This window comes from Trachemys scripta, chromosome 8 (assembly GCF_013100865.1).
Source record: "Trachemys scripta elegans isolate TJP31775 chromosome 8, CAS_Tse_1.0, whole genome shotgun sequence".
In the NCBI taxonomy this organism is placed as follows: Eukaryota; Metazoa; Chordata; order Testudines; family Emydidae; genus Trachemys; species Trachemys scripta.
In genome coordinates, this window is record NC_048305.1 from 6,174,538 (window position 1) to 6,199,705 (window position 25,168).

The 25,168-nt window shown below is 50.4% G+C and overlaps 1 protein-coding gene and 1 long non-coding RNA gene across 2 annotated transcripts; both read right to left on the reverse strand.

The window, feature by feature from the left end:
- Window positions 1–11,274: 11,274 nt before the first annotated feature.
- On the reverse strand, window positions 11,275–19,046 carry SMIM3 (small integral membrane protein 3). Its single transcript, XM_034779873.1, has 2 exons — window positions 18,719–19,046; window positions 11,275–12,932 (listed from the first exon to the last, which is right to left on the reverse strand). The coding sequence occupies exon 2, from the start codon at window positions 12,919–12,921 to the stop codon at window positions 12,736–12,738; it is 186 nt and encodes a 61-aa protein (XP_034635764.1). The 5' UTR covers window positions 12,922–12,932; window positions 18,719–19,046; the 3' UTR covers window positions 11,275–12,735.
- A 3,895-nt stretch (window positions 19,047–22,941) lies between these two features.
- LOC117881878 lies at window positions 22,942–24,879 on the reverse strand. Its single transcript, XR_004646879.1, has 2 exons — window positions 24,606–24,879; window positions 22,942–24,138 (listed from the first exon to the last, which is right to left on the reverse strand). It is a non-coding gene; the product is annotated as an uncharacterized LOC117881878 (long non-coding RNA).
- Between the last annotated feature and the right edge of the window lie 289 nt (window positions 24,880–25,168).

Here is a 25,168-nt window from a genome sequence, read left to right on the forward strand (position 1 = left end):
CTTCACGCGCGGCCAGTCTAGCCTGCCACGCACTAAGTGCTCACTGGACCCTGCTGCTGTGCACTAAAAGCTCCCTGGTGTGCTCTGATCTCCTCCCGTTTCAAAGTGCACTAGAGAACCGTGAGTGTGCGGCAGCACGGGTCACACGGACACTCAGTGCGCAGTAGGCGTGGGTGGGATAGATTTACACCTCAGCTTGCCATCAGCCAAGTGTTCATCTAGACGAGCCTTTAGACCCAGCACATCTCAGACCCATTCGCGGGTGTCCTGGAGGTAGCGGTCTAGTGGGTGGGGACCTGGGTTCTGTTCTTTGCTCTACTGCTGACCTGCAGTGTGACTCTGGGCAAGTCGCGTCCCTTCTCTGGTTCCCCTTGCACTCCTTGTCTTGGTTAGATTGTCAGCTCTTTGGGGAACTCTTACCCCCTGCTTGTACAGTGCCTGGATCTTGCTTAGGGCCTGTAGGTGCTACAGTGATATAATAAATAACAATAAAATCCTCCTTCCTGTTCTCATGCATTGACTACGGCAGGTTTTGGATTGGCCCTATCTTCACGGACCAGAGCCCATCCTCTGGCCATTTGTGGTGCAAAACTCCCAATGAGCTCCAGCAGCGTAAGTTCTGCCTGGAGCGTGGCTGCAGCATCAGGTTTCTTATTAGCAATCGCTGCTGGTCGGCGATATGAAGAGTAGCGTCCCACTTTGGTGTCCTTTATAGTCTTATAGGAAATAACCAGCCCTAGACTTGGCATCCTAGGCATACAGACGGAAATTCCCATTCTGTGACAATAGTTAAGATTTTGAAAACGTTTCCTGTCTTGAATCTGAACAAAAAGTTAAAATATCCAATCTTCGCAAACCAAAAATCTGGGGGGGGAAATAAATCAGTTCGGTTCAATCGAAACATTTCATTTCAATAACGTCTAAACGTGTTTTGATTTTGACCTTTAACATTCTCTGGTTGCACATTAACTTAAATTTCAAAACACAAAAAGTAGTTTAGAACCAAGAGATGGGAGCATTTGTTTCGAAAATGTCGAACCGGGACATTTGGAACATTTCTAACCTTTTTTTTTTCAAAACCAGAAATTCATCAAAAAAACCCCTTTTTTGTGAAAAGTTTTGGTACAGCCAAATTGGCATTTTCCACCTAATAAAGTTTAGTTTAAAGCCTCCCAACCAGCTCACTTAGACATCTCTTCACTGTCTTTAGAACTGGAGCGCTCTGGGGAGTGGCTCCGCTGGTATTCATGCACCTGAGGTCATTACCTGAAAGCACAAAGGCCACTGCAGATGCACGAATTACCTTGGTTTATGGAGATCATGAAGCTGAGGCAAGCAAGCCCAGCAACTCCAAGGCATCAGTCTCTATGGCAAAGTGTTTGTGAATTTCAGGTTCATTTCTGAAGCAGATTTGGCCCACATGGATGGAAAAATGCCGCCTCGTTCCTCTGAGAAATACCATGAGAAGAAAAGACCTGGCTTTGACCTCTGGTACTATGCCAATCGCCAGAAAAAGGCCAAATGAGTATTTGCTTATTTTATGTAATCCTGGAGGGGTCTGTGGAGGGATTTCCAACTCTTTGCTCTAAATCAATCTAAATTTAATCCCCGATTGTCATGCTTAAAAAATGGACCACCCCGTCCATGCCCTCCCCCCTGCTAGCCTTTGGGCTGTGTTTTTCCTATAACAAGACCCTATTTTCAGGGGGTTGCAGTCACTCTGCTGGAAATATTTGCTCCAGGACTGAAACTTCACTGCTGCGGGATCAAATCTTTCTTCTCCAGTTAGGAACGTTGACAATACAATATGGCAAGCAGGGCACTGATAAGGGCAGCCCAGAGAAATAAGCCCAGGCAGGTGTTTTGTTTGTGCATCTATAAGACCAACCCAACATTGTTATTCCTAACGTGGTGGTTTATGGACCATCAGCAGAGCCAATGTTGGGGCTAGTTTGGAAACCGCAGGGTCAGATCGTTTTGTTTGCTAGGCCCAGAGTCACATAGCAGTAGGACATGCTTCTTGATCAACATGTGGGGAAGGGAGGTCAAAAGTACTGGATAGGTGATCCAAGTTGAGTAGGTCCAAAACTCCGTCCCTCGCCTCCAGGCTTATGAGGGCTGGAAGGATTGAAGAGGCAGCATGCTTAGCCTCTGTGGGGATGTCTCCTCTGCTGTTAGCTCGAGCTAGTGTAGCCTTGGTGGAGCATCTCTACCAGTGTCAGACCCATGTGACTGCATCCACAATGGTGCTGTCCTAGACAGTGGGCTGGGCTGGATTTCTAGGGGGGTATCCCCTGGTTCTTAGCGGTGCATTAAACTGGGCCACTTTACAAATTCATTTGCAGTGTATTGTGATAGAACCAGCCTGTCCTTCCTGGGCCTCTGGGCAGAAGTGCTCTTATGGGTCTTACTGATATCAAACCACGGCTTTACCAGAAGGCTGGGGTCAGCTTCTGGTCCACTGGCAGTACCGGAGCGGGCTTTCTTGAATGGCATCTCTGCTCCAGTGCTGTGGAAGTGTAGCAGATAATGGAAAGACGGGGTGGGTGAAGTAATATCTTTTATTGGCCCAACGTCTGTTGGTGGAAGAGACAAACTCTTCCTCAGATCTGTGCCGCTCAAAAGCATGTCTCTTCCAGCCACAGATGTTGGCCCAATAATAGATATTACCTCACCCAACCTCTCTCTATGCCCTGGCAGGGCCGTTGAGAGCGGGTTCGGGCCCCGGTGAAAAAAAATTTTCGGGCCCCCCCCAGCAAGGGTGGACCGGCTAAACAGGGCCAATGGTGGGGGGGAAGCTGGGGCCCCGGGCCCCCTTCCGGATCGCTGGGCCCCGGTAATTTGTACCGGCTTCCCCCCCTTTCGTCGGCCCTGCGGCCTGGGACCAACACAGCCACAACACTGCAAATGGCAGAAAAGGGAGCAGACAAACATGGGGTTAAAATGCAGTGCTGAAGAAGGGAAGGGTTAGATAAGAAAGTACAGCCAGGGTGGATAAGCCTGGAGGACTAATAGTACCTGGGTTGATTAGCCTGTATTCTCACTGCATGCACTCAGCCATGCCGGCTAGCTCAGGGTTCAAACCCCACCAAGCCCAGGAAGGGGCACTATGGGTAACGCCTGGGCTAACTCTGCAGTGAAGACATACCCTTTGGGGTAGGAGAGCAATCTCTTATCGCTCTTGAGTGGCCCTGTCTGGCCATTGTTCACAGGCCCCAGAGAAAGCCCCATCGTACCCTCCATGGTTAGAAGGAGGGAAACCTGCATGTGGGGCCTCTGATGGGATAGCACGGGGGAATAGTGTGGTGGTGGGAGGGTAGATCCCAGAGGAGGTGCTTAGCCAGTCTCCCTCCAACAGCGGCATATCATGGGGATGTTTCAGTGCGTGGCAGCCTCATTGGGGTCTGCAGGGCTTGCTTTCCGGGCGTCTTTATGGGCTATTGTCTGGCGATTGGGGCAACATGCTTGTCGGCATGGCATGCTTGTCAGATAGCTGTGCGTCAGCCTCACTGAGATGACAGACTGTAGCAATACTCTGTCCAGGCAAAAGGCCCCCTCGTGCCACTGATGCTGGCCCTTACTCTCTCAGAGATCTAGGCATGCATATGGAGTAGCTGATATGGGGCGATACGCAGAACTGCACCTCTGTGCTGCATCGGCGGCCCTGTCAGTGCTACAGTTCAAGCCCTGCAAGAAACAAACCCTAATTTATAGCATTCCCATCCAGCCGAAACTTAAATGTCCATGCAGTGCTTGTGTCCGTGTCGGGGCATTATCTGCAATGCTGTTAGGGTTGCAGGGAAATAACCAGGGGATTCATTTATGGTTTCTGGCAAAAACCGAGGGATAAAACCCCTGTCAGTTGCTCGGCAAGAAACTGGCTTTGTTCCAGAAGAGCAGCATCTGCATTTTGGTGGAAAGGAAGGTTAGTTTTACATTAAATAACAGTCCTCCAGATTTATACTTGTCTTAGACTGAGAAATACGTGCAATTCATTTATACAGGCCTTGCTGTCAGAGGGATAGGCCATCCACAGCTACTGCAGTTGGAGTGGGGACGCTCCTTTGAAAATCAGGCCCCTGGTTGCTTTAAATGTAGTCCCTGAGAAAGGAAAATAATGTTCTTTTGTGGTTTCATGGCTTTTTTCCTGTCACTGAGCCCCTCCTTAGCTAACTCACCCATGTGTTCCATTCTCAGCAAACCGCTGAGCTCTTTGTACGCCACACTGAGCATACGCTTGCCTTAATTACACATTAACCCTTTGCGTAATGAACAATGTGCCAGGCATGGCAGCGAAGTCACCTGTCCAATGCTTCGAAGTCCCTTAGAGATGTGCTGCTGAGAATCATAGAATCATAAAAGCCATTCGGTCCCCAGTCTGTAGCGGTGCATGGGATTCTTCCGTCCTAAGAGCAGGACTCTGCACTCGTCCTTGTTGAACCTCATCAGATTTCTTTTGGCCCAATCCTCCAATTGGTCTAGGTCACTCTGGACCCTATCCCTACCCTCCAGCATATCTACCTCTCCTCCCAGCTTAGTGTCATCCGCGAACTTGCTGAGGGTGCAAACCATCCCATCATCCAGATCATTAATGAAGATGTTGAACAAAACCGGCACTCTGCTTGCTACCGGCTGCCAACTAGACGTGGAGCCATTGATCACTACCCACTGAGCCCGCTGATCTAGCCAGCTTTCTATCCACCGTATAGTCCATTCAGAGGCCTGGATGTTGTGGAAGTAGTCACAAAGAGGGTTAGGTCGTGTGGTTTTCTCCTCTTTCCGGGACTAAGTGACTTACACTTAGGTTGGCCACTCTTCTAAGAAAGTCTGCGCCCTCCTGCGGGTTGGCTCAGCTTCCTGGCCCTGGGGACCATGATCATTTAGGAGCTGGTCCAAAGCCCACTGAGGTCAGCAAGAGTCTTTCCATTGGCTGCGTGGGGCCATTAAAGTTTAGCTAGTGGAGTGAGAAGAGCTCGAGAGAGGCTGAGGAGGGCAGGGTGGGACTGAGGGACTATGTGTGTGAGGAGGAAAGCCTTGGGCCTAGCTAGCAGCCACAGGATAGTCTTAACTGACTCCAGATGTGGCTTTCAGAATGATGTGCCAGGCCTGCTGGAATGAGGCAGAAGGCGAATGAAAGGAATATAAATTGAAGGGAGCTGCGGGAGGGCTGCAAATGAGTTAGTGGCCCAGCAGAGGAGAGGAATTTCCTATTCTTTCCCCCCCAGGACAATACATTCCTGTGCCTTTTCTAGGCCTGCAGCATCAGGAAGCGGATGTGGTTCACACTGAGGAAAGGGCTCAGAGAAGTGCCAGCTAGCCAGAGCCAAACAGAGACGGTGCTCGCCTCCAACACACAACCGTCAGCAACGCTCGCTGCTCCTCCCCTACTTCCCACACGCCCGAATCCTGACCGCCAGCCCCCCCGGAGCTCGGCACGCCGCTCTGCCCAGTGCACCTCAGTCCTGACCAGCAGCCCCCTGGGCATCTAGTCTTCTGACCCATGCACTACTCTGCTAATGCCCTGCCAATAATCCCGCCTGCCTTCTGGAGAAAAGTGGTTCTGCGGTTAAGGGGAAGCTTGAAAATCCAACCCACCCACAAATGAAGTACTAGCCTGGGCTGCAAAGGCTTGTTTTGATAACCAAGAGCCCAGTTCTGAGTAAACAGCCACTCCCTGCAGAGCTGCGGACACAGCTGTAGCGTGCTGCACTGAAGCGTAGCAGAGAAGCAGTGGGAGGGGATGCTGCGTTCGTTCTCCCACCGCACAGTCTGGAGGCACAGTGCCTCGTCACTACCCAGGGCCAGGGGCCAGGGCCGCTGGGAACCAGGGCCGGCTCCAGGCACCAGCTTCTCAAGCAGGTGCTTGGGGCGGCCGCTCCGGAGAGGGGCGGCACGTCCAGGTATTCGGCGGCAATTCGGCGGACGGTCCCTCACTCCGCCTGGGAGTGAAGGCCCTCCCGCTGAATTGCCGCCGCAGATCGCGATCGCAGTGCTTTTGTTTTTGTTTTTTTTGTTTTTGTTTTGGCTGCTTGGGGCGGCAAAAACCCTGGAGCCGGCCCTGCTGGGAACACATGGCCAGAGGCCACAAAAGGAATCAAAGACGGTGGAACGAGTCAAGAAGGCAAGGAGCAGAGCCCCTTCCAAGTGGGAGGGTGGAGGAGGCCCCAGCTGCAGCAGGATCGGCGGGAATGAGATGCAGCACTAAATGCAGGGGGAAGGAAAACAGATTTCTCCTGCTTTCAGAACTGTTGTCCTCAGGGAGTGCTGGGAAGGGCCCCCCCCCCCACCCCCCAACTGCCTTTCCCCAGCATGGCACTCTTTCGGAAGCCCCTGTCATAGGCCAGGTGGCACTATGGGCTGTGTTCTTTGGGAACATGGCTGTATCTCCTGAACAGCGTCCCCTGTGGCCATGGACATCCTGTTCCCTAGAGAGAAGCAGGGTGTCTCTTGGGCAGCCTGTCCTCTAACAACCTGGGCTGCGTGTGGTCTGGGGCTGGAAGCATTTCCTGAGCGGTGTGTTTGCTGGGAGTAAACAAGTATTTCCTGGGCACTGTGTACTCTGGCAAAATGAGGCACATGCTCTCCAGGGACAGGCGCATTTCCTGAGCAGTGCTTTCTTGTTCCTCTGGGGAGATCTAATCCAATCCCTCTCCTTCTCCACAAGCTGAGCCCTTGCGCCCCGATACATCACCAACTGGCCATTCAAAAAGAAACTCTGTTAGCTCTTTCAGTAATTGAATCTGCTGATGTTTTCTTGGGAATAATTGTTTCCTATGAATTTAGGACTAATCATAGCCAGTTGTCCAACTAAATCCCTTGACGAGAACTGAAGCTCTAGGTTTTAACTTTGTTCCATTTGCACGTTCATAATTTGGAGCCTGAGCAGCGCATGGCTTCCCCGTTTATAGGAATATATAAAAAACATGGTGAGTTACCACAGATGTACTTGTCACGATCCCACACCCAACAGCTCTTCTTTGGAAAGACGTCCAGTAACGTCAGCAGGCTTGGGATCCAACCCTCAACGTCTTGCCATTAAACTGCAGCAGCTACAATATTCGGCTTCCGTTTTCCTGGCCTGACAAAGTCATGGTTACAGAACACAACCTGCACCGAGGCCCCCCAGGCACAGAGGCACATTCTGCACGTTCTTGTTTAAACTCTTGTGGGAGCCATCAAATGTGAAAGTGAGAAGAGATGGGTTGCATGACGGGCACCTGGATGGTGGAGAGTCCAGCTTTGTTCTCGTCATGGTTAGCCATCAGACCCCTTTGGTTTCTGTGCAGAGCCTTACAACGCCCAGTTACCTGGAGAAGGCGAATAAAACCACATCGAGAATTGTATTTCTCGATGCGAGCGGTGGCAGATGTGCCTGGCAGTGCCATGAGTGAGCATCTTGGGACCGGGCCAGGGACTTGCTGAATTGGGAGCACAGCCGGATCTGCTGACAGTGCTGACGATCGGCACACTGGGGATCGGGGGAACAGTTCCATTTCATTTCATTGCAGCTGTATTGCTTTTAAATCCTTGCCTGAGCAGTTCTTGCGCTCTCTCTGCCCCAGCCCATCCCCCCCTCAAGCCGTATACACAGTGGAACATAAGAATGGCCATACTGGGTCAGACCAAAGGTGAATCTAGCCCAGTATCCTGTCTTCCGACAGCGGCCAGTGCCAGATAATCACCAAGTGATCCATCCCCTGTTGCTCATTCCCATCTTCTGACAAACAGAGGCTGGGAACACCATTCCTGCCCATCCTGGCTAATAGCCATGAATGGACTGAACCTCCATGAATTTATCTAGCTCCTTTTTGAACCCTGGAACAGTCTTGGCCTTCATAACATCCACTGGCAAGGAGTTCCACAGGTTGACTGTGCATTGTGTGAAGAAATACTTCCTTTTATTGTTTTAAACCTGCTGCCTATTAATTTCATTTGGTGACCCCTAGTTCTTGTGTTATGAGAAGGAGTAAACAACACTTCCTTATCTACTTTCTCTTCACCAGTCATGATGTCATCACAAATAAGTCCTCTAGAATGACTATGGATTAAACATTGTTTCTAGTGGCGATGCCATACCATTGCTATGGTAACTCAGTAAATACCCAGTGTTACCATAGTATCGAGGTTTCCTTCATGGTAAGCAGGACGCTGATCTCGTCTCATTTAAGCAGCTGTATCGTTCCTGTGGCACAGATCACTATCCGCTGGGACCGTGGCCCCAAGACTGTGTTAGAGCCCAGTGGCATTTCCCAACAACTGTGGTGCCTGGTGTACATCTAATTCCCACTGCCCTGAGCTGCATGGAGAACAGACATGTTATGCCCAGGATTGGAAAGTTCAGACGTTCCAAATCCAGGGGCCCACAGGATTGAGTAGCAGTGGGAAACACAGATGTTAAACCAAGGTCCTCTCTGCTCATTCCTGGTCACTGTCCAGGTGGAGGCTAAAGATGCCATGGGATAACTCCAGCCTCCTGGCTAAACAACATGAGAGCTGTTGCTTATCATGTAAGGGCAGCTGTGTGTCCCCTGTGCAGGCCTGGCCTAACTCATTACTTTGTAAACTAAAATGCTTTGAAACACTCTAGAAAGGAGAATACTCCAGTGCATGGCGCAGAGCGACTAGGAGTCCGGACTCTAGGGTTCCGTTCCTGCCTCTATCACTGACTTTGGACCTGATTCTCCATCGCCTTGTACCTCATGCTGTCATTCCCATGGTGCGAGCACGCTGCACTGCCTGTACTACCGCACAGTCCACAGGTGCCTTCAGGCCAGCACCTCGTCAAGCTGCACTGGAAAAATGCTACCCAGCCTGAGACGATTCTGCAGAAAGAACATCAGCAGTGGAATGTCCCTTTCCAAGATGCATCACTGTATTGTCAGCAGTTTTCTATCTCCCATTAGCACCTCTGAGGGCAGAAACAGGATGTAAGTAAAGGTAACAGCTTCCCACTGCCTCTCTGTGGCCTCAGAAAACCTGCAAGCTTCCACCGCTTTCCCACACCACAGCCTTATGACTTAGCCCCGTCTTGTGTTTGCTCACGTAAAGCTGGTTTCAAACTCAAGAGGTAAACAAAAGCCCTGCACCAAGAGCCATGCTGTGCTTCACGCAGTGAGGTCGTGGTGGTCACAAGACGTCTGGGGAGAGGAGCGAGTTATACAGATCGGCCTGAACATGAGAAAATAAAACCTCCTGCTGCAGCACTCCAGCAAGCACTTTGCGTACCATGCGCATGTCTGGTTTTTGTTAAGAGTTCTGTGGGATTTTATCTTATCTGTTTGTTTTCCATCTGACGCTATTTACTTTACTAAGCATATTCATTTCTCTTTTTGTCGCTGTACCTACCTCTGTAATGCGGTGCGCTGAGGACATACACAATCGGTTACAGAGCGCAGAAGAAGAGATGGTCCATGCCTCGAGGAGTTCCCCATCTCACACATCAACAAAACCAGGGCCATGGCTCAGGACAGGCAGGGAGAGCAGGCAACGCTGCCGGTGAGGTCAGTGTAGGAAGGATTTATGGGCCCAATAATGTCCTTAGCACGGATGGAACGTCACGACATCCACACATGTAGAATAAAGTCCATTTATTCCATGGATTGGTGCAATATCACAGCTTACATGATGGTGTAAGCTCACACACGTCCTCTAAATACATTTATGTCACGCTTTTCCTATGTACATTGCATTCACCCTCCTGTTCCTTTTTTTCCCCATAACTTTTTCTTGCACCTCAAAAGGTGCAAACTTGGCAGCTTAAGTTTTGGAGTTTTAGTGTCTGGGAAAGCAACAGCCGGCGAGCAATGGCTGCAGCTAGGTACAGCACAGCCAGCTTCTGGGCAGCCTTTCCACCCCCGTCCCTTCCCGTTCCCCCGCTATTCCCGTCTTGGGACGCAGCTCAGAGTGTCCCCTGCTGTTCCGTGCCTGGGTCCAACACATAGTAGGGCCAAAGCGCTCCTGTCTTGAGTTTTCCCAGTCCTTGGCCTCCCTCTCCTGGGCACTGGCTGCCAACTGTACCATAGTACGCAGAGCTTTTCCACTGCACAGAAATCCCCCCCCCAAGAACAAGGTGTGCAAACTCACTGCAGTGGTGCTTTAAGTGGCTTGTGAGCCGGTTCTCCCAGTGAGAAGGGGCAGTGCCCTGCCCTGCTAGTTCTAACGCATCCCTTTGCACTCACATACCTTGGCCCAGTTAGGAATGTTCTGTCCCGTTACAGGTGAGGATAAAATAACCCTGTGCTGCCTTCCAGCTTTGAGTCTAGAACCTATATCCAGAGGGTGGACCCAATCCAGACTGGCTGCTGAGTACTGAGAGGGGGGCTCACTTCTTCCCCCCTCACTGTGTTAAACCAACAGAATAAAAACCAGCAGGATCTTATTAAGAGGGATAAGGCAAAGATGCCACATTTATTGTAAATATAATGATAAAGCAAAAGATAAAAGTAAACAACGTTGTTTGACTACTTATTCCTATCACTACTTATTCCTTATACACACAAACACACATATATATAGAGAGAGAGATTCATTCACACAATCATTCATTCAAGTTCTGTATAGGTGTTATAGTTACCAGCCTAGAAGTTGCTCATGCCAAGTTACTGGCCAGATATCTTGGTCATGAGGATGCAGCCGAGTCTGTGTCAGATGCACCTGATGCTCCTGGAGGTTGGCAGCAGAACCAGAGACTCAAAGTCATCAGTCTTGAGAGTCCATTCTTATAGGAATTAATTCCTGTGTTAGTCTATGGGAGCGGTTTCATCCTGCTGTTGCTGACTCAATCAGCAGATGGAACATTCCTGGGCACATTTCTGGTGGCTCCAAACTGTCCAAAGTTTGTGTTTCTCATCCTTCCAGGTGATGGGGTGGATCCCAGTTTACCCTCCAGGGGTTTTCTGGTCATCCACTTGACACATTCTTTGGCCAATGGATACTCCCTTTCTAGGCTGGCACCTCCCTAACCATTCATGTATATCAAGCATTCATCAGCTTACATTCCATATCCTAACCATATTTTAATTTACTGTCTCCACCACTTTCAGGGTGTGTGCTAATTCATTTGAGACTCCCGGCCCTTCAGGGTGGGGGGTCTGTCCTAGGAGCCGTTGAATGAAGTGAAAGTCACTTAACGGCTTATAGTGTTTGTTTACATTGTATCAATAACTTCAAGAACAAAGTCAATTAACTTGTTTGTAAATTTTACATAGTAATAAAGTATCTTTCACAGGATAGATACAATCAATGGGTTCTACAGACAGTAGCTTACAAGTTTTAACAGAAGACCCAAGAGATTTTTGTACTTGGTGAAACTGTTGGATTTTAAAGTGTGGGGGACAAATTATGAGGGGGTCACTGTCACTTGGGGGAATCACTGTTAGCACCTTCTTTAATATCCCTACAACTGCACTTTCTCTCTGTGCGCTGGCTTGGAATTTGCATTCTCCTGTTTCGTTAACCATTTCCTCCCCATCTTTGGGCAAGGAAGAGCAGTGGGGCTGCAGGAGAACTACGGGGCTTGTGCTTGTTAAGGACATGGGGGGGGGGTCTTCAGCACTGGTTCGCATCCAGCACGGATTTACGCTCTGGCGGCTGGGGAGAGTCTGTGTACCATGAGCCCAGCTCCCAGCGGCCGGGTGTCCCTCTCACACAGAGCACCATAGTAACGGACTCCATGTTGGCAATCTCTGGAGAGAGGTCAAAGGCTGAACGGACCACCCAGACTGAACAGGCCCCGCAGCCCTGGAATAGGGGCCTCTCCAGAGCAGGGTGGAGGCATATTGCAACCTGGGACTGATTCCGGCTGGACCCGTTCAGCGGGCGCCAATCTAGCCCTTTCATTACAAAGACATTAAGAAACCAAAACAAGGTGACAAGCCCAGAAAAGGGGTGACTGGCTGCTTGGGGATGATGCTGTGTCACTCTCAAGAGCTGTTAGCCAAAGGGCTTTCCCCTGAAAGCATGCCTAGTACATTTCTGGTACAATTACACCATATGCCTGCAACAAGCAAGACTGACACGGCTGCGATTGGCCCCTTCACTGTCCCATGGCCTTGCAAACCCAGAAGCCAAATGCACCCCCGTTTTTGCCACCTTACATGGATCCCCTCCCCCCATGCCAAATAAATTACTTTCACTGAACCCCACTTCCCTTCCTTGTTCTTCTCCAGTGTCTGGGGGAGCTTGGGGCATGCAGACGGGAGATCCCAGCTGTGAGGTGCCAGAGGTCACCAGCCCCTGCCCTCGCAGCGAGGGAGAGCGGCTCGGCGCGAGTTGCTCAACGTCCAAAGCGACTGCATCTGGAAACCATTTCGACAGCTTTGCTCTCAGAAGTTGAACATTTCCTTTGCGGCGCCTGGCCTGCTTCCCTGTCATTTCCGAGTAGCTCGCCGGGTAAATACGAGGGGGCCATTTTGATTGGAGCGCATGAGGTGAAGCCCAGACAGGGGCATTCTGGGCCGCTGCACCCACCAAGCGGGACTCACTCCAGAGAAAGCTTTGTCACCAGTCGGAGTGGGTGACTAACCCAGCTCCCTTGGGTGCATTTGGGTGACGCACAGGGAGTTCTGGTCCCAGGAGTATCAGCCTGTGCTTCCTGCCATGTCCTGGCTGGCACATTGGTCCCCACCCCTCCATGCTGCTGCCCCATATGGAGTCAGCTCAGGGAGATGCATGCTTCGCCCACTGTCTTTTCTCCAGCGTGGCCTGAGAGCGGCCAGCCAGTCCCGGGCTCTGTTCTCACACGACCCCGTTGTGTATGGGGTGAGTCCGCACCCTGTAGATGATGACAGCCGTGGCCGGGCACAGCACCATGGACGTCATGACCAGGATGGTGGCCAGGATGATCAGCACGATGACCCAGATGTCCAGGATGTGCTTGGGGATGGCAGACATGGTGGGATTTGGGCTGCTCATGACTTCCATCCTCCTCCTCTCTGCCACAAAAAGTAAGAGTTACGGATAAAGCAGGACACAGAGCAGTGCAGTCCAGAAAAGACCCTATAGTTATATATCCCATCCCTCATCTCCTCTTCCCCACTCACCCCATGCCTTCCCCCGTCCCTCTCCTCCATGGTTCCCCCCATCCTACCCCCTCCTCACCTTCCCCATCCCATCTCTAACCCCCTCCCTCCTCTCATTTACCCCTGGCACTACAGAATCACCAACTGTCTCTTTCCATCTCACTCACTCTTTCCCAACCTAGGCTGAAAATACAACTTTCCTCCTCTGGTTTCTCAGGTCACATTAAGGCCTCCGCCTCCTCCACCCCCCACTTTGCTCTTTTTATGATCGACAGCAATAGAGCAGGGCCACAAGCAGACGAAATGGCCTTTCGGGTGAGATTTTCAAACCCTACCCTGCATGTCTGGAGCTTGTCTGGTGCTGCTGCCTAATGTATTTGGAAACCCTGCGTAAGTTTTAAACTTTTACAAACTTCAGCGCTTCAAGGTACGTCCTTGGCATAATGTATTACTTTTGCAGACATCTGTATTTTGAAGCACTCTGTGCAAGGCAGACATGGCAGAAATGTAAACTCGTGAACTCACATTTCAAACAAAGAAGTTTGGTTTGATGCTTAGAGAAGGGGGCTGGGTGCCAGGAGCCCTATTTCCAGCTCTTCCATTGACTTGTTGTGTGGCACTGACTAAGTACCTTACCAACTCTGTATATACATATATAATAAATGTATGTAACTCCATTTACCCGCTGTTAAGTGGCCCTTGCAAAGCTGCTGTGCGGAGGCCCAGCATATGCAAGGCTTGGATAAAAGCCGCTGTAAAATACTAATAGTTAATTATTTATTATTATTATATGACTTGAGAGAACAAAGCAGCGACCCAGGCATTCTGGCCAGTTATACAGTGATGTGTGCATTGCTGAGTGGAAATCTTTGAAATTAGTGAGAAGAAGAGCTCTGTGTAGCTCGAATGCTTGTCTCTTTCATCAGCAGAAGTTGGGCCAGTAAAAGATTTTACCTCACCCATCTTGTCTCTCTAATATCCCAGGACCAAAATGGCTACAACAACCCTGCACAGGAGAAATTCAGAATCTGACTACCACAGTATTAGTATAGATATTGTTTTAGGCTGGGAGTTTCAAATGAGACTAGGGGAGTTAGGTGCCTAAATCCACCATACAGTCAATGGAAGTTGGGTACCTAATTCCTCTAAGCACTTTGGAAAATCGTAGATTTAAACTCAAGGCCTTGGCTGCCAGTGTCACGTCTGTTTGCTCTGGGGATTTCCCTGGGGAATCAGGGATGGACGGTCCAACCAATGCTCTCCATCTTGGAGCTACTTTTCTAGCTTCTCTGCTGGGTTCTGACAACACCGGGCTGTAGGATTCATGCTGTGGCATCTTCCACTGGATTCTGCTCCCTTGAGGCATCTCTCTTCCCATAATCGTGGCCTTCTGAGTCATGGAGTTAATAGTTTAATTACCAGAAAATCATCAGATGACACCATTAGGTAGGACTGATGGGCTGTGTTTATCTTTCTGGTCTTTTATCCACCCCCGCACTGTCTGCTCCTCTTTCATGTCTCTCCAGTCAACTTCAGAGTGCTAGTCTGCAGAGCAAACCTTCCTCTGCCTCCTCCCTCCTTCTGCAGAGCTTTCTCACAACTGAGCCCAGGGTCTGGGTGTTATCTTGTTCCCAGAGCTTAGTGGAGCAGCGGGACAATCTCTCTCTCTCAGATCCTTATCTGGCCCTCATCATCATTGCATGTGAGCGCCTCACACTCTTTTAATGCATTTATCCTCGCACGCACACCCCGGTGAGGTAGGGTAGTACTACATTCCCCCTTTGACTGATGGGAAACTGAGGCACTGAGCAGCTAAATGACTCACCCAAGGTCACACAGAGAGTCGGTGGTGGAGAAGGGAATTAAACATGGGCCTCCTGGTTCCTAGGTTACAGTCCTAACCATTGGACAGCCCTTCCTTTCTAAACAGGAGGGTCGGGGGGGGGAGGACATTCAAAGTAGGGCCCAGCCAACCTTTGTTTAAACAGAACCAACCATGACAAAGATCTGTCTCTGGGGTTCTCTGATCCATCTGCGTATGAACAATCAAAGTGTGACGGAATGAGCAGAGCTGTTTGTAATTCAATCCTGAGGGATGTAGGCGTTTGTTGGTGTAAGGGCTGTTACGCCAGCTAGACTGGTCTTCTGAGAGGGGACTGAGTCACTGGCTCTGCTCCCAGTCCCCCCCAGGAGCCCCCGTCCTTCCCCATAGAGCTGCAGGTAATGAGAGACCAGGAAGGGGAAAGATGTGTCTTTCCCAAGCTCTGAGCAAACACATTTTCCTAGGTGAGTCCGGGGCCCAGACCAGGCTCCACCTACTCCTGCATCACACACCTGTCTATGAAGGATGTGGCTGGAAGGGAGGAGTGGTTGAAATTGGCATGCGAGTGATGCAGGTCCATGCGCTTCCATGTGGCAGGGGAGAGGCCTCCTTAGGTCATCAGCAGGTTCAGGCGTGTTTCAGGGCAAGAATTCGCTGGCACGTTTCAACTGACGTTAAAAGCTACTCTTCCAGCATAGTGGAGGCTTCGCTCAGCAAAGACGACCCGCTCTGTGCCCCGGCCCACCCAGAAATGCAGTGGGGGCTGAGTCAAAAACAGACCCCTGGGAACAACAAGCTTCTAGGTGAGCAGCAGAGGAAAGTTACCTTGGTCAAGGTGTAGATCTAGTAACCCCGGGGTTGACAAATGGTGCACACACTTAGGGGCTGATCCTGCAATCCGTACTCATGTGAGTGGTCCTGGGGAAGTCCGTAGTGCCAAAAAGGTGCTTAGAGGCTATGGTGGTGGGCTTTCTAAGTGGGTATCAGTCTGGGAGAAAATATATGTCCTCATTTGCCGTCTAAGTGATGCGCCTTGTCCATCTCAGATGGCCCAGAGACACAGCTCTGATTCTCCTCCCCCTAGAGGAGAGTCCGTCCCGGGTGGGCACTAAAAACTTGTTCTGTTTGAGGTGTGTGGGTGAAATGCACAAACCGATCTCCCTCTCCAGTGCATGTGCGAGTAAATGTTGGCCACCTCAGGTAACCCCAGGGAGAGAGCGGGATGGAATTATTTTGGCCCAAGCTCTAAATGGATCCTGATTGTTATTTCCGTTCCCAGCACTATAAATATGGCACGTGCACCTGCCGGCACAAACCCTCTAATGGCGCCCTGCGTGCCATGGCACTCTGGAGCTGCTCAGCAAGGACTTCCACTATTGCAGGCGCTTGTCATCACACGAATACCAGCAAAGGTAGGGCAGGAGGAACCAAGGTGTCAAGCCTTCAAGGCCCTGCAGATAAGAGCCGTAATCTCAGCTAATGCTGGGGACGTTAGGTCAAAGCTCACGCAGATTCAAAGGACAGGCTGCACCCACAGCAGAGCCTTGAAGGGATTTCTGGAAACGCGGGCTGTTTATGCAAACCCCGGGCCTCGTAATCGCTGCACATTCGCCCTCTGAGACATGAGTGCTCGCTACTGCTACGATCCCACCAGCACTCGGCTTAGAAGCACAGAGGTTAAAGATGGATGAGGCCTAGAAGGTCATCCAGGCCTTCTCCACTGTCCCTGCTTGGGGCTCAAGACCAAGATTCAGTGGCACTGTATTTGCGGCCGAACTGCCCCCATACCTGTCTGCCCATAGTGTAGTTTTATGATTTGCCTAAGGAAACACCCCATAGGAGAGCAGGACCCACCAATTTTTGAAAACGGTGCTTGTGGCAAAAATGCCTACTCAGTGGAGCACCTAACATGTGCAGTTCCTGCAACCGTGCCTGCAGCTGTGGTAATGTGCATGCAAATGGACAGACACCTAGATGGTCATTTGTAGGTACATTTACTGTGATCCAGTGCTCACGTGTGGTGATGGTGCATGCAAATTAGGCTCAATTCTGAAAATATTGGGTTAAGTGGCACCAAGCAGGGTACATCCCTGTGCTGTCAACTCTGGCGATCTGGGTTCGAATCTTAGCCTGCAGTAGGTTACAAAAAGTAATGAAGCTTGGTGGCCTTAGTTTAGTGCCCACTGGATGGGTATCAACATCACCACTCGAAACGACACGTGGCACAACTAATTCAGCACTCTGTGCTCTGCACTGGAATAACAAGGACTGAGATGCATAGGCAGAGCTGAGAGGGGTGAAAGGTTTGGAATAAACAGAGGGTGGGGCAGCTTAGAATAAAAGTCCATTGCCAGAATGGGGCACTTGCGTAAAATGCCTGATTCCAGCCAGCGCTGCCAGCCCCTCGCTCTCCTGGGCACTGGATCTCACCCCAGTTTATAAGAGGAGGAAGCAAGCTGCACTTAGGAACAGATGTCCCTTCCCCTTTGTCTGGGGTGAGGGCAGGGCCCCAGTGGGAGAGGGCAGGGCAGCTTCCTACATTCTGTAGCACAGTTCTGATTAGCGAGGTTTTGCACCATCACGCTCACCCACTCCGGATCCCAGCCCTAGGAAGCCACATGTCAGAGGGTCTATTCCCCACCTCCAGGGTGTCTCTCCTGTCATTATCCACCATTCTGCTCTCACTCCCCCAGAGGTAGCCTGGTATCCCAGCTGGGCTGTATAACAAACCCTGAGCTCCGTAACGACATACGACAAGGAGACTTTTCTTTTCAATTCTTTCACCTTAAACTTCTGTTCATTATTTTTTCCTCGCCCTTCAATTTAGAGAAGTATCTGAGGAACATGACAGGCTGGGCTTATTCTAACTCCCCAAAGGGTAAGGTGGCGATTGCTGACGCTGCCCATTTTGTGGAACGGGTCGGTAACCAGTTTTACTGCTAGCTGCTCGAATGTCAGAAAGAATTCTCTCTGCAGGGAGCTAATTTCCATCATGTGCTTTCCCCACTCCAGCGCTAACACCAAAGCACTTATGCCAGGGACAGCGAGGAGAGCTGCTCTCATGGCAGAAGGCTGAGAGATCCCAATGCCAAAGCAGCCATCATCCAATGTCGTATCAGGGCCAGCAACCCTGGTCTGGCAATAAACCTACAGCAAAGGCAATAGACTAGATTCTGATTTCATTTATGCCGGGGTCCATCACTCACTTACTCCAGGGCATGTGAAAGTGAAGGAGGATCTAGCCCAGGCGGGTTAAGGCTGCTGCCGGAACAGGAGCAGCGACTTTCTTAACTTTTGAACATTCATCTATAATCATCTTTCAAAGATGTTTCAGGAATAAATTAGTCACTTTTCCTGAAGCATGGGAGGAGGGAGGGACGGGACGGGGGACTAGCTGACATGGAGGCGCACGGGGGAAACTAAGGACCAAAAGCTCCTGTTCGTCCTGTGGCTCTGTCTCTTCAGTGATTCGGCTCAGAGAGAGGGAGGGAGGGATAGCTAAAAGGGGAAACGCAGTGACCGCAGAATGAGGCAAAAGCAAAACACACTGATAAACAGGGAAGACATGGACACACAGAAGAGATGAGAAAAATCACATGGCCCCTCACTGTTGGTGGCTAAAGATCTCAGCAACAGCACACATGCACCCATGCTTTTCCTTTCTGGCATGAGTTGTGTTTTCAGAAGGCAGGACTGGACTAAGAGCCCAGGAAACAAGACTCTATCAAGCTACACTACTTGGGAGATTAATCAGACCCTCCTGCACTTGAGTGTTTGAAATTCAGGGGCCAAAGCCAAATTTTGCACCTGGAGATCATCTCTAAGAACAAGCCGCTGCTGTGCTTAAAAGCTAGTGAAAGAAAGAGCTAATAGTTACCTGCTGGCGTCCTGGGAGCTCGGCGACTAGGGGACTCCTTGGGAAGAAGAAGAGAGAGACTCAGACCATCTTCCAAGATAGCTAGCAGACAACTTTCCCAGCCACTACGCTGAACCAACAAGCTGGCTCGTAACTCTCTGTGTAAGAGAGGAAGATCGGTCCAGCCCTTATGAGTCTTGACTCCGCCCGTCTGCCTGGAAGCCCAGAGTGTGTGTGGGTGGGTGGGTGGGGAAACACAGTGCGTGTATGAATCTCTCTCTGGTTAGAAAGCTGCTGTGTGCAGTTATGTGCAGCTCTCTGCCCACTCCCTCTCCAGGAAGAGGGACGTACAGTCTGGTTGAATGGCCTTTGCCTCCCTCACTAATAAGGGAGTCTTTGTTTGCCGCCTTCTGGCTCAGTGCTGCCCAGTGCCCATGTACACGCCAGGAAAGCGCGCACACGGTTTAAGGCAGTGGTTCTCAACCATGTACTCCTGGGGGTACACAGAGGTCTTCCAGGGGGTACATCAACTCCTCTAGATATTTGCCTGGTTTTACAACAGGCTGCAGCAAATGCATTAGCGACGTCAGAACAAGCTAACATTTCATACGGACAATGACTTGTTTATACCGCTCTATATCCTGAAATGTCAGTACAATATTTATGTTCCAATTGATGTAGTTGATAATGATATGGTAACAATGAGAAAGGCGGCCGTTTTTCAGTAACAATGTGCTGTGACACTTTTGTATTTTTATGTCTGCGTTTGCAAGCAAGGAGGTGAAACTTGGGGGTACACAAGCCAAAGCAGACTCGTGAAAGGGGGACAGTCGTCTGGAAAGGCTGAGAGCCAGTGCTTTAAGGGTTCCGGCTGCTGTGGTCAGCGTGAAGGCAATGGTTGTCAGGAACTGGGGCAGGAGGAGCAACCAATCAAAGGTTTAAAAGTCATGGATCCTGCTGGCCCCAAGTCCTTCCTGCAAATCCCAGCCCTTCTTCCATCATTCCTACCCCATCCCTGCAAATCCTGCTGCTCCCCTTCCACCCTGTGCTCCGGTCCCAGGCATCCTGCACTGACCAGGGGCCTATATTTCCCAGCCACTTGCACCTGGAGGAGCCCTGTGTTCTCCAAACCATTTCCTTGCTATTCCTTTGGAAATTTAAAATGAAAGAAAGGAAGTGTACCAGGGAGCTTGCTGCCAGGCCCAAGACCGAAGCAGAGAGGGCCAAGGGCCGTCTGCTCATCTCCCCTGGACTGCTTCTCCAATGCCAGGCGGGGAGTCTAGTGGCGCTAGGAGGAACCAGCTATTGCATCCACACTGAGCACCACCGGAGCCGGTCCCTTCTGTGCTCATTGTCAGGTGCTGCTGGAAATGTGGGGACCCTGACTGAACTGCTAGGACCTGCGGCAGCACGGCACCAAGTCCCTTGTGGACAGGGCTGCGGCTAAGCAGGAGTTCCTGGGCAGGGCCGGCTCCAGGCACCAGCGCAGCAAGCAAGTGCCAGGGGCAGCCAATGAAGAGGGGCGGCACGTTCAGTTCTTTGGCGGCGGGTCCCTCAGTCCCTCTCGGAAGGAAGGACCCGCTACCGAATTGCCGCCAATTAGTACAGCGGCGCAGTGGAGCTGCCGCCAAAGTGCCGCTGGAGCCGGCCCTGTTCCTGGGGGAGCGGGGAAGTCCTGGGGAGGGAAAACAGAGTGAAATTCTGCAGGAGAGGAGGGGGTGACACCACACTGAGTTCCCTGAGAAAATGGAGACACGTTCTTGGGTCAAGGACTCATCCAAGCCATTCTCGTGGCTCTCCACAGCCAACCATTCTGCCAACCCCCAAGCATGCCCCATCCCCCCAAACCATAATTTTTAAAAACACGTCATAAAGCTGGGTTCTTCTTCTCTGGTGCCCAGGAGTCCTATTTCCAGGCCTTCCTCCACAGCCCAAAGGGCTAGAAACGTCCCTTCTTTATACACAAGAGCTGACACCTGCATGGAATCACTTGTCTCCAGGAGCTGGGGCGATACGAAACGCAAGCCTGACTCTCAAGTCACGGGAATGGGCAGTTCTGAGTCAGCACGAGGGATTCCCCAGTGTTCTGGGACACATTTGTTTTGCTAAGATTTGGCACGCAGCTCAAGATCCTGACTGATTGTGACAAAAAGGCCAGCTTTGTTCCTGAATCCCGATGGAATTTTCCACTTCCCTGGGCGATACGAAAGGCCAAGGGAAAAAAAATCCATCCAGTCCTGCTGCCTCCAATCACTAAAACAGAGAGTCAAAACCAAACCAGAAGAGCACCTCCACTCTTTGCAGCCACTCTTCTGTATAACACAGCGAAGCAGGGCTTGAGAGCAGCCGACAAACCTGGGGAAGGTATAAACACCGGGGAGTGAGAGTTGTTTGGGGTGGTGCCTGCGGGAATAACTAGGAGCTAATAGGGTGAAAGGGAAAAGTGAGGCTGATAAACATCTTGCAGTGAGATGTTGTGAGCTAGTCTCCAGAGGGAAAGGCTGGAAGCTTCACTCCTTGAAACCTTTGCCATTAAGATGCTGGATAATGCACTGCAGGGAACAAGGCTGCAGTGGGAGGAGACTGAATCAGTTAGTAGGGCTTTTCTTGCTCTAATGTCTCTCTGAGAACGCCACAGCATGGAAGAGGTACACCGACAAGGGACTATCTATGTGGGGTACTTAGATGCCCATTACCCTAGCATCTGAGCAATCCGCAATCTGTATCCTCACAACACCCCTGTGAGGCAGGGCAGCGCTAGTATCCCTGTTTTACAGGGAAACTGAGGCACAGAGAAGCTATTTAAACTCCTGACCTCCACTGAAATCAAATGACTTGTCCAAGGTCAAACAGGAAGTCTGAGAAGGAGCAGGGAGATGAGGCCGGGTCTCCTAAGTGCTAGGCCGGTGCTCTAACCACTGGACCACCCTGCCTCGGGACGTTTTGCTACCATTCCCTTTCAGACGGTGTGAAACTATGCTGTACATAGAGCATGATTTGGTGATCACGCTGCCAACCCGAATGTTCCATCGGTTCTTACAATGACCCACAAACAATCGGAGGGCAGAGGCAAATTGAGGCTGCTTCTTCACAAGAAAGTCCCGTTCGGTCTTGGCTTGCCGGCGAAACGTTGTGGACCACATCCAGCTCTAACAGAGGTGGCTACAACTCCACTGAAGTCATTTGCGCCTGCTTACCCCCAGGCATCAATTAGGTCTCATCTCACCAGCATGAAGCAAACCAAGAGCAAAGAGAGTTAATGGAGTTGGAGAATTTCATTGCTACCTGAGGGTGTAGAAAGAATACCGAGTGGGTCAATTCAAAGGGATTGGGATGGAAAACAGCCTCTCACACCAAGCCAGGAAAGAATTTGGGGAGGGAAATAATGAGAACATAGTAGACAAGAATACGGTGGGGAGGGACTGCAACCTCAGAATGTGTCTGAAGTAACAGGAAGCCACCTGAAATCACGACACCCACCTGCCTGAATCCCTAGAGAAGCGGAGCTGCATCTTGGTGAGAATGTGGGGAGACCAGGAGACTTTCTGCGCCCTTAATGAAGCTGGCTCAAGCCCAGGAGATTCTAGTGGGAAACCTTCCACTAACAATGACCTGCAAACATGTGCTTCTGGGCCTCTCGCTGTCCTGCAACGCTTCCCAGTGGCGGATTACAAAACAGCACAAGTGAAAAACTCCTAACGCCTTTCTTGAGGACAGCCTGGCGGGAGGGAACTCCCCAGCACTCATCAGCTACTTTAATAATACACTCGTCAGGAGGTAGCCATGTTAGTCTGTATCCACAAAAACAACAAGGAGTCCGGAGGCATCTTAAAGACTAACAGATTTATTTGGGCACAAGCTTTAAGGTGCCACTGGACTCCTTGTTGTTCTAATAATACACTGCGCTTCTGCAGCACCTTCCATTTGAGGCTCTCTAAGTGCTTAGCAATGATTAACAAGTTCAAATGCTCTGGGGAGGTAACTTATTTTCCTAATTTTACAGATGGGGAAACGGATGCTTGGAGCAGTTAAGAGACTCCCCAAGCCAGCGGCAGTGCTGAGACTGGAACCCAAATATCCTGATTCCCAATCCCATACTTTAATCCCTAGCGAGACCTGCTCTTAGCATCCATCTGGAACATATTCATGATGGATTAAGTCACAGATGCAAGGGACTCTCACAGGTAACCCACTGCGTGGTTACTTGTCTTTTTAGAGATAGAAAAGCAGTGAAAACCAGGGCCTGTTGTACCAAATAAGTATGGTTTATTAAGCGTTCACTGCCACCACGTCACTTTAAAGGTGTGAGTTCCAGCTTCAGAGCCAATCTTTGAATGACAGAGTTCATCACAAAATCCACAGCATATGCTCTTTTCATCCTAAATCACTTAGAACGGTAATGTGTTTTAAAAACCAGGCTGTTCTCGCTCTGCTGAGTGAAATACTCCGGATTTCATGGTGGTGGACATCACGTTAACAGAAAATTCCTGCCCCGCAGGCACTTCTGTAGCGCAGAGCTGCTCTGCTTCTCGGCACTGTTACAGCAGGGAGCTACTGCCAGTTGCTTGGCCATAACAACTCCGGCACTTCACAGTCCAGTTTATATTCGTCATGGTTTTGAGCAACGGTGAAAGTCTGGGGGGGTTTTAAGGCACTTCCTGTAAAAGGCAGGGAAATTCTGCAGATATGATGGCTCTCTGTAATTAAAAAGATCCCAACCTGGCACAGTTCTGCCTGGTTGGCATTGAGTGGATGGTGGCGCCAAGTTTGTTTGAGCACTTATTTATTAAAGGGGATCTCTGACTAGATGGCTCCGCAGATTGGCAATGATTTTGTCAGTTACTGTAGTTTATTTCCTGTAGTTTATTTTGTCAGTTACTGTAGTTTATTTCCTGTAGTTTATTTCCTCAGTGTAGTTTATTTCCTCACTGGGTGCACCACCACTTTTAACTCTGTTAACATAACCCAAAGAAGAGCATTTGATAGACCGCTGCTGCCTAGGAGATGGGCACCCATGCGTCTTATTGTCTTTGCTTAGGTTCCACATAAACTTCAGTTATTGATTTCTGTTGTACCTCGGCGGCAGGCTTTTTACAAAACGTAATGGGGGAACCCAGCATCCCAGTCTACATCTCCTTCCCGGCTGTGCATGTCAGCTTCACTACTGAGAGCTTAAGGGCTGATGCATTGATGTAAGTCACTCCGCTACCAATATCTAACTTCATAAAGCAATTTCAGATACTTTGAGCCAAAGCCAACACTCTTGGAAGTCGAAGGACGTATTGTCTGAGCAATATAGTATGTGGCACCTTGGACATGAAGAACAGCATATGTAACCAAAAACTCTATTTTTTTACATTGAGAATCGAGTGCAGAGTTGCCAACTGTCACAATTTTACTGCAAGTCTCGTATTTTGCTGTATTTCTTAAAGCCCCAGCTCCTAGAATGACAAGACTGCATGAGGATCTCAGTTTTCATTTAAAAAAAAAAAAAAGTAAGTTTCTAGCAATTATGGTTGCACAGAAAAACTTGAAAATGTGTAGCCAGGCTCAGAAAGTAAAAGGCAAATAAAAAGAACTCAGTTTTAAAAACATCTCATTATTTTTAAAGCCAATCTCACAATTTTTGAGGCCTGACTCAGATTTTTGAATGACTGATGCTGGCAATATTGCAAGTGAATTCTGATCCCTGGGTTGGAATAGGGGCAGGGAGAGGGCAGGGACTTTGGGGAAGGGGTTGGAATGGGGGAAGGGTGGAGTGGGGGAGGGCCGGGGGCAGAGGGGGGGTCGAGCTCCCAGGGGAAAGCAGGGAAATCGGCACCTATGCATCATTGTGCTCCATGGTTGGACACTTTTGTCTTATTGTCTCCTTGCGTTTCCTGTCTGTCTGTCATGGCCACCCACTTACCATTAAGAACGTACGTTCTTTAAGGCCAGGATCATCTTTCTGTTCTGAGTTTGTACAGCGCCTAGCACAATGGAGTCCTGCTCTCTGCTGGGGCTGCTGGGCGCTACGATAACACAAATGGGAGAGTCCAGGTGAGGAACAGAACAGGGCGGAGCCGAAGAGCAGGCAGGAACGGGCTCATACATCTCAGCTGTTAATCCCCTGAAACTAGGGTTACCATATTTTAATTTAAAAAAAGGAGGACACTCCATGGGGCCCCGCCCCTGCCCCAACTCCGCCCTTTCCCCGCCCCAACTCTGCCCCCTCCCCTGAACGCTCCGCCCCCCCTGCTGCTCCCGCTCCCCTGCTTCCCGCGAATCAAATGTTCACGGGAAGCCTGAAACAGGGAGGCAGCAGGTAAGCTGGGGCTGGGCCAGTCCGGCCCCCCTGGCCGAGCGGCTCCCTCCGGCGGCTGGCTGACTCAGGCCAAGAGGCTCTGGCCCCGGCGTCTCCCGCCCGGCTCGGGCCCTGGGGTCAGGGCCGGCTCCAGGCACCAGCCCACCAAGCATGTGCTTGGGGCGGGG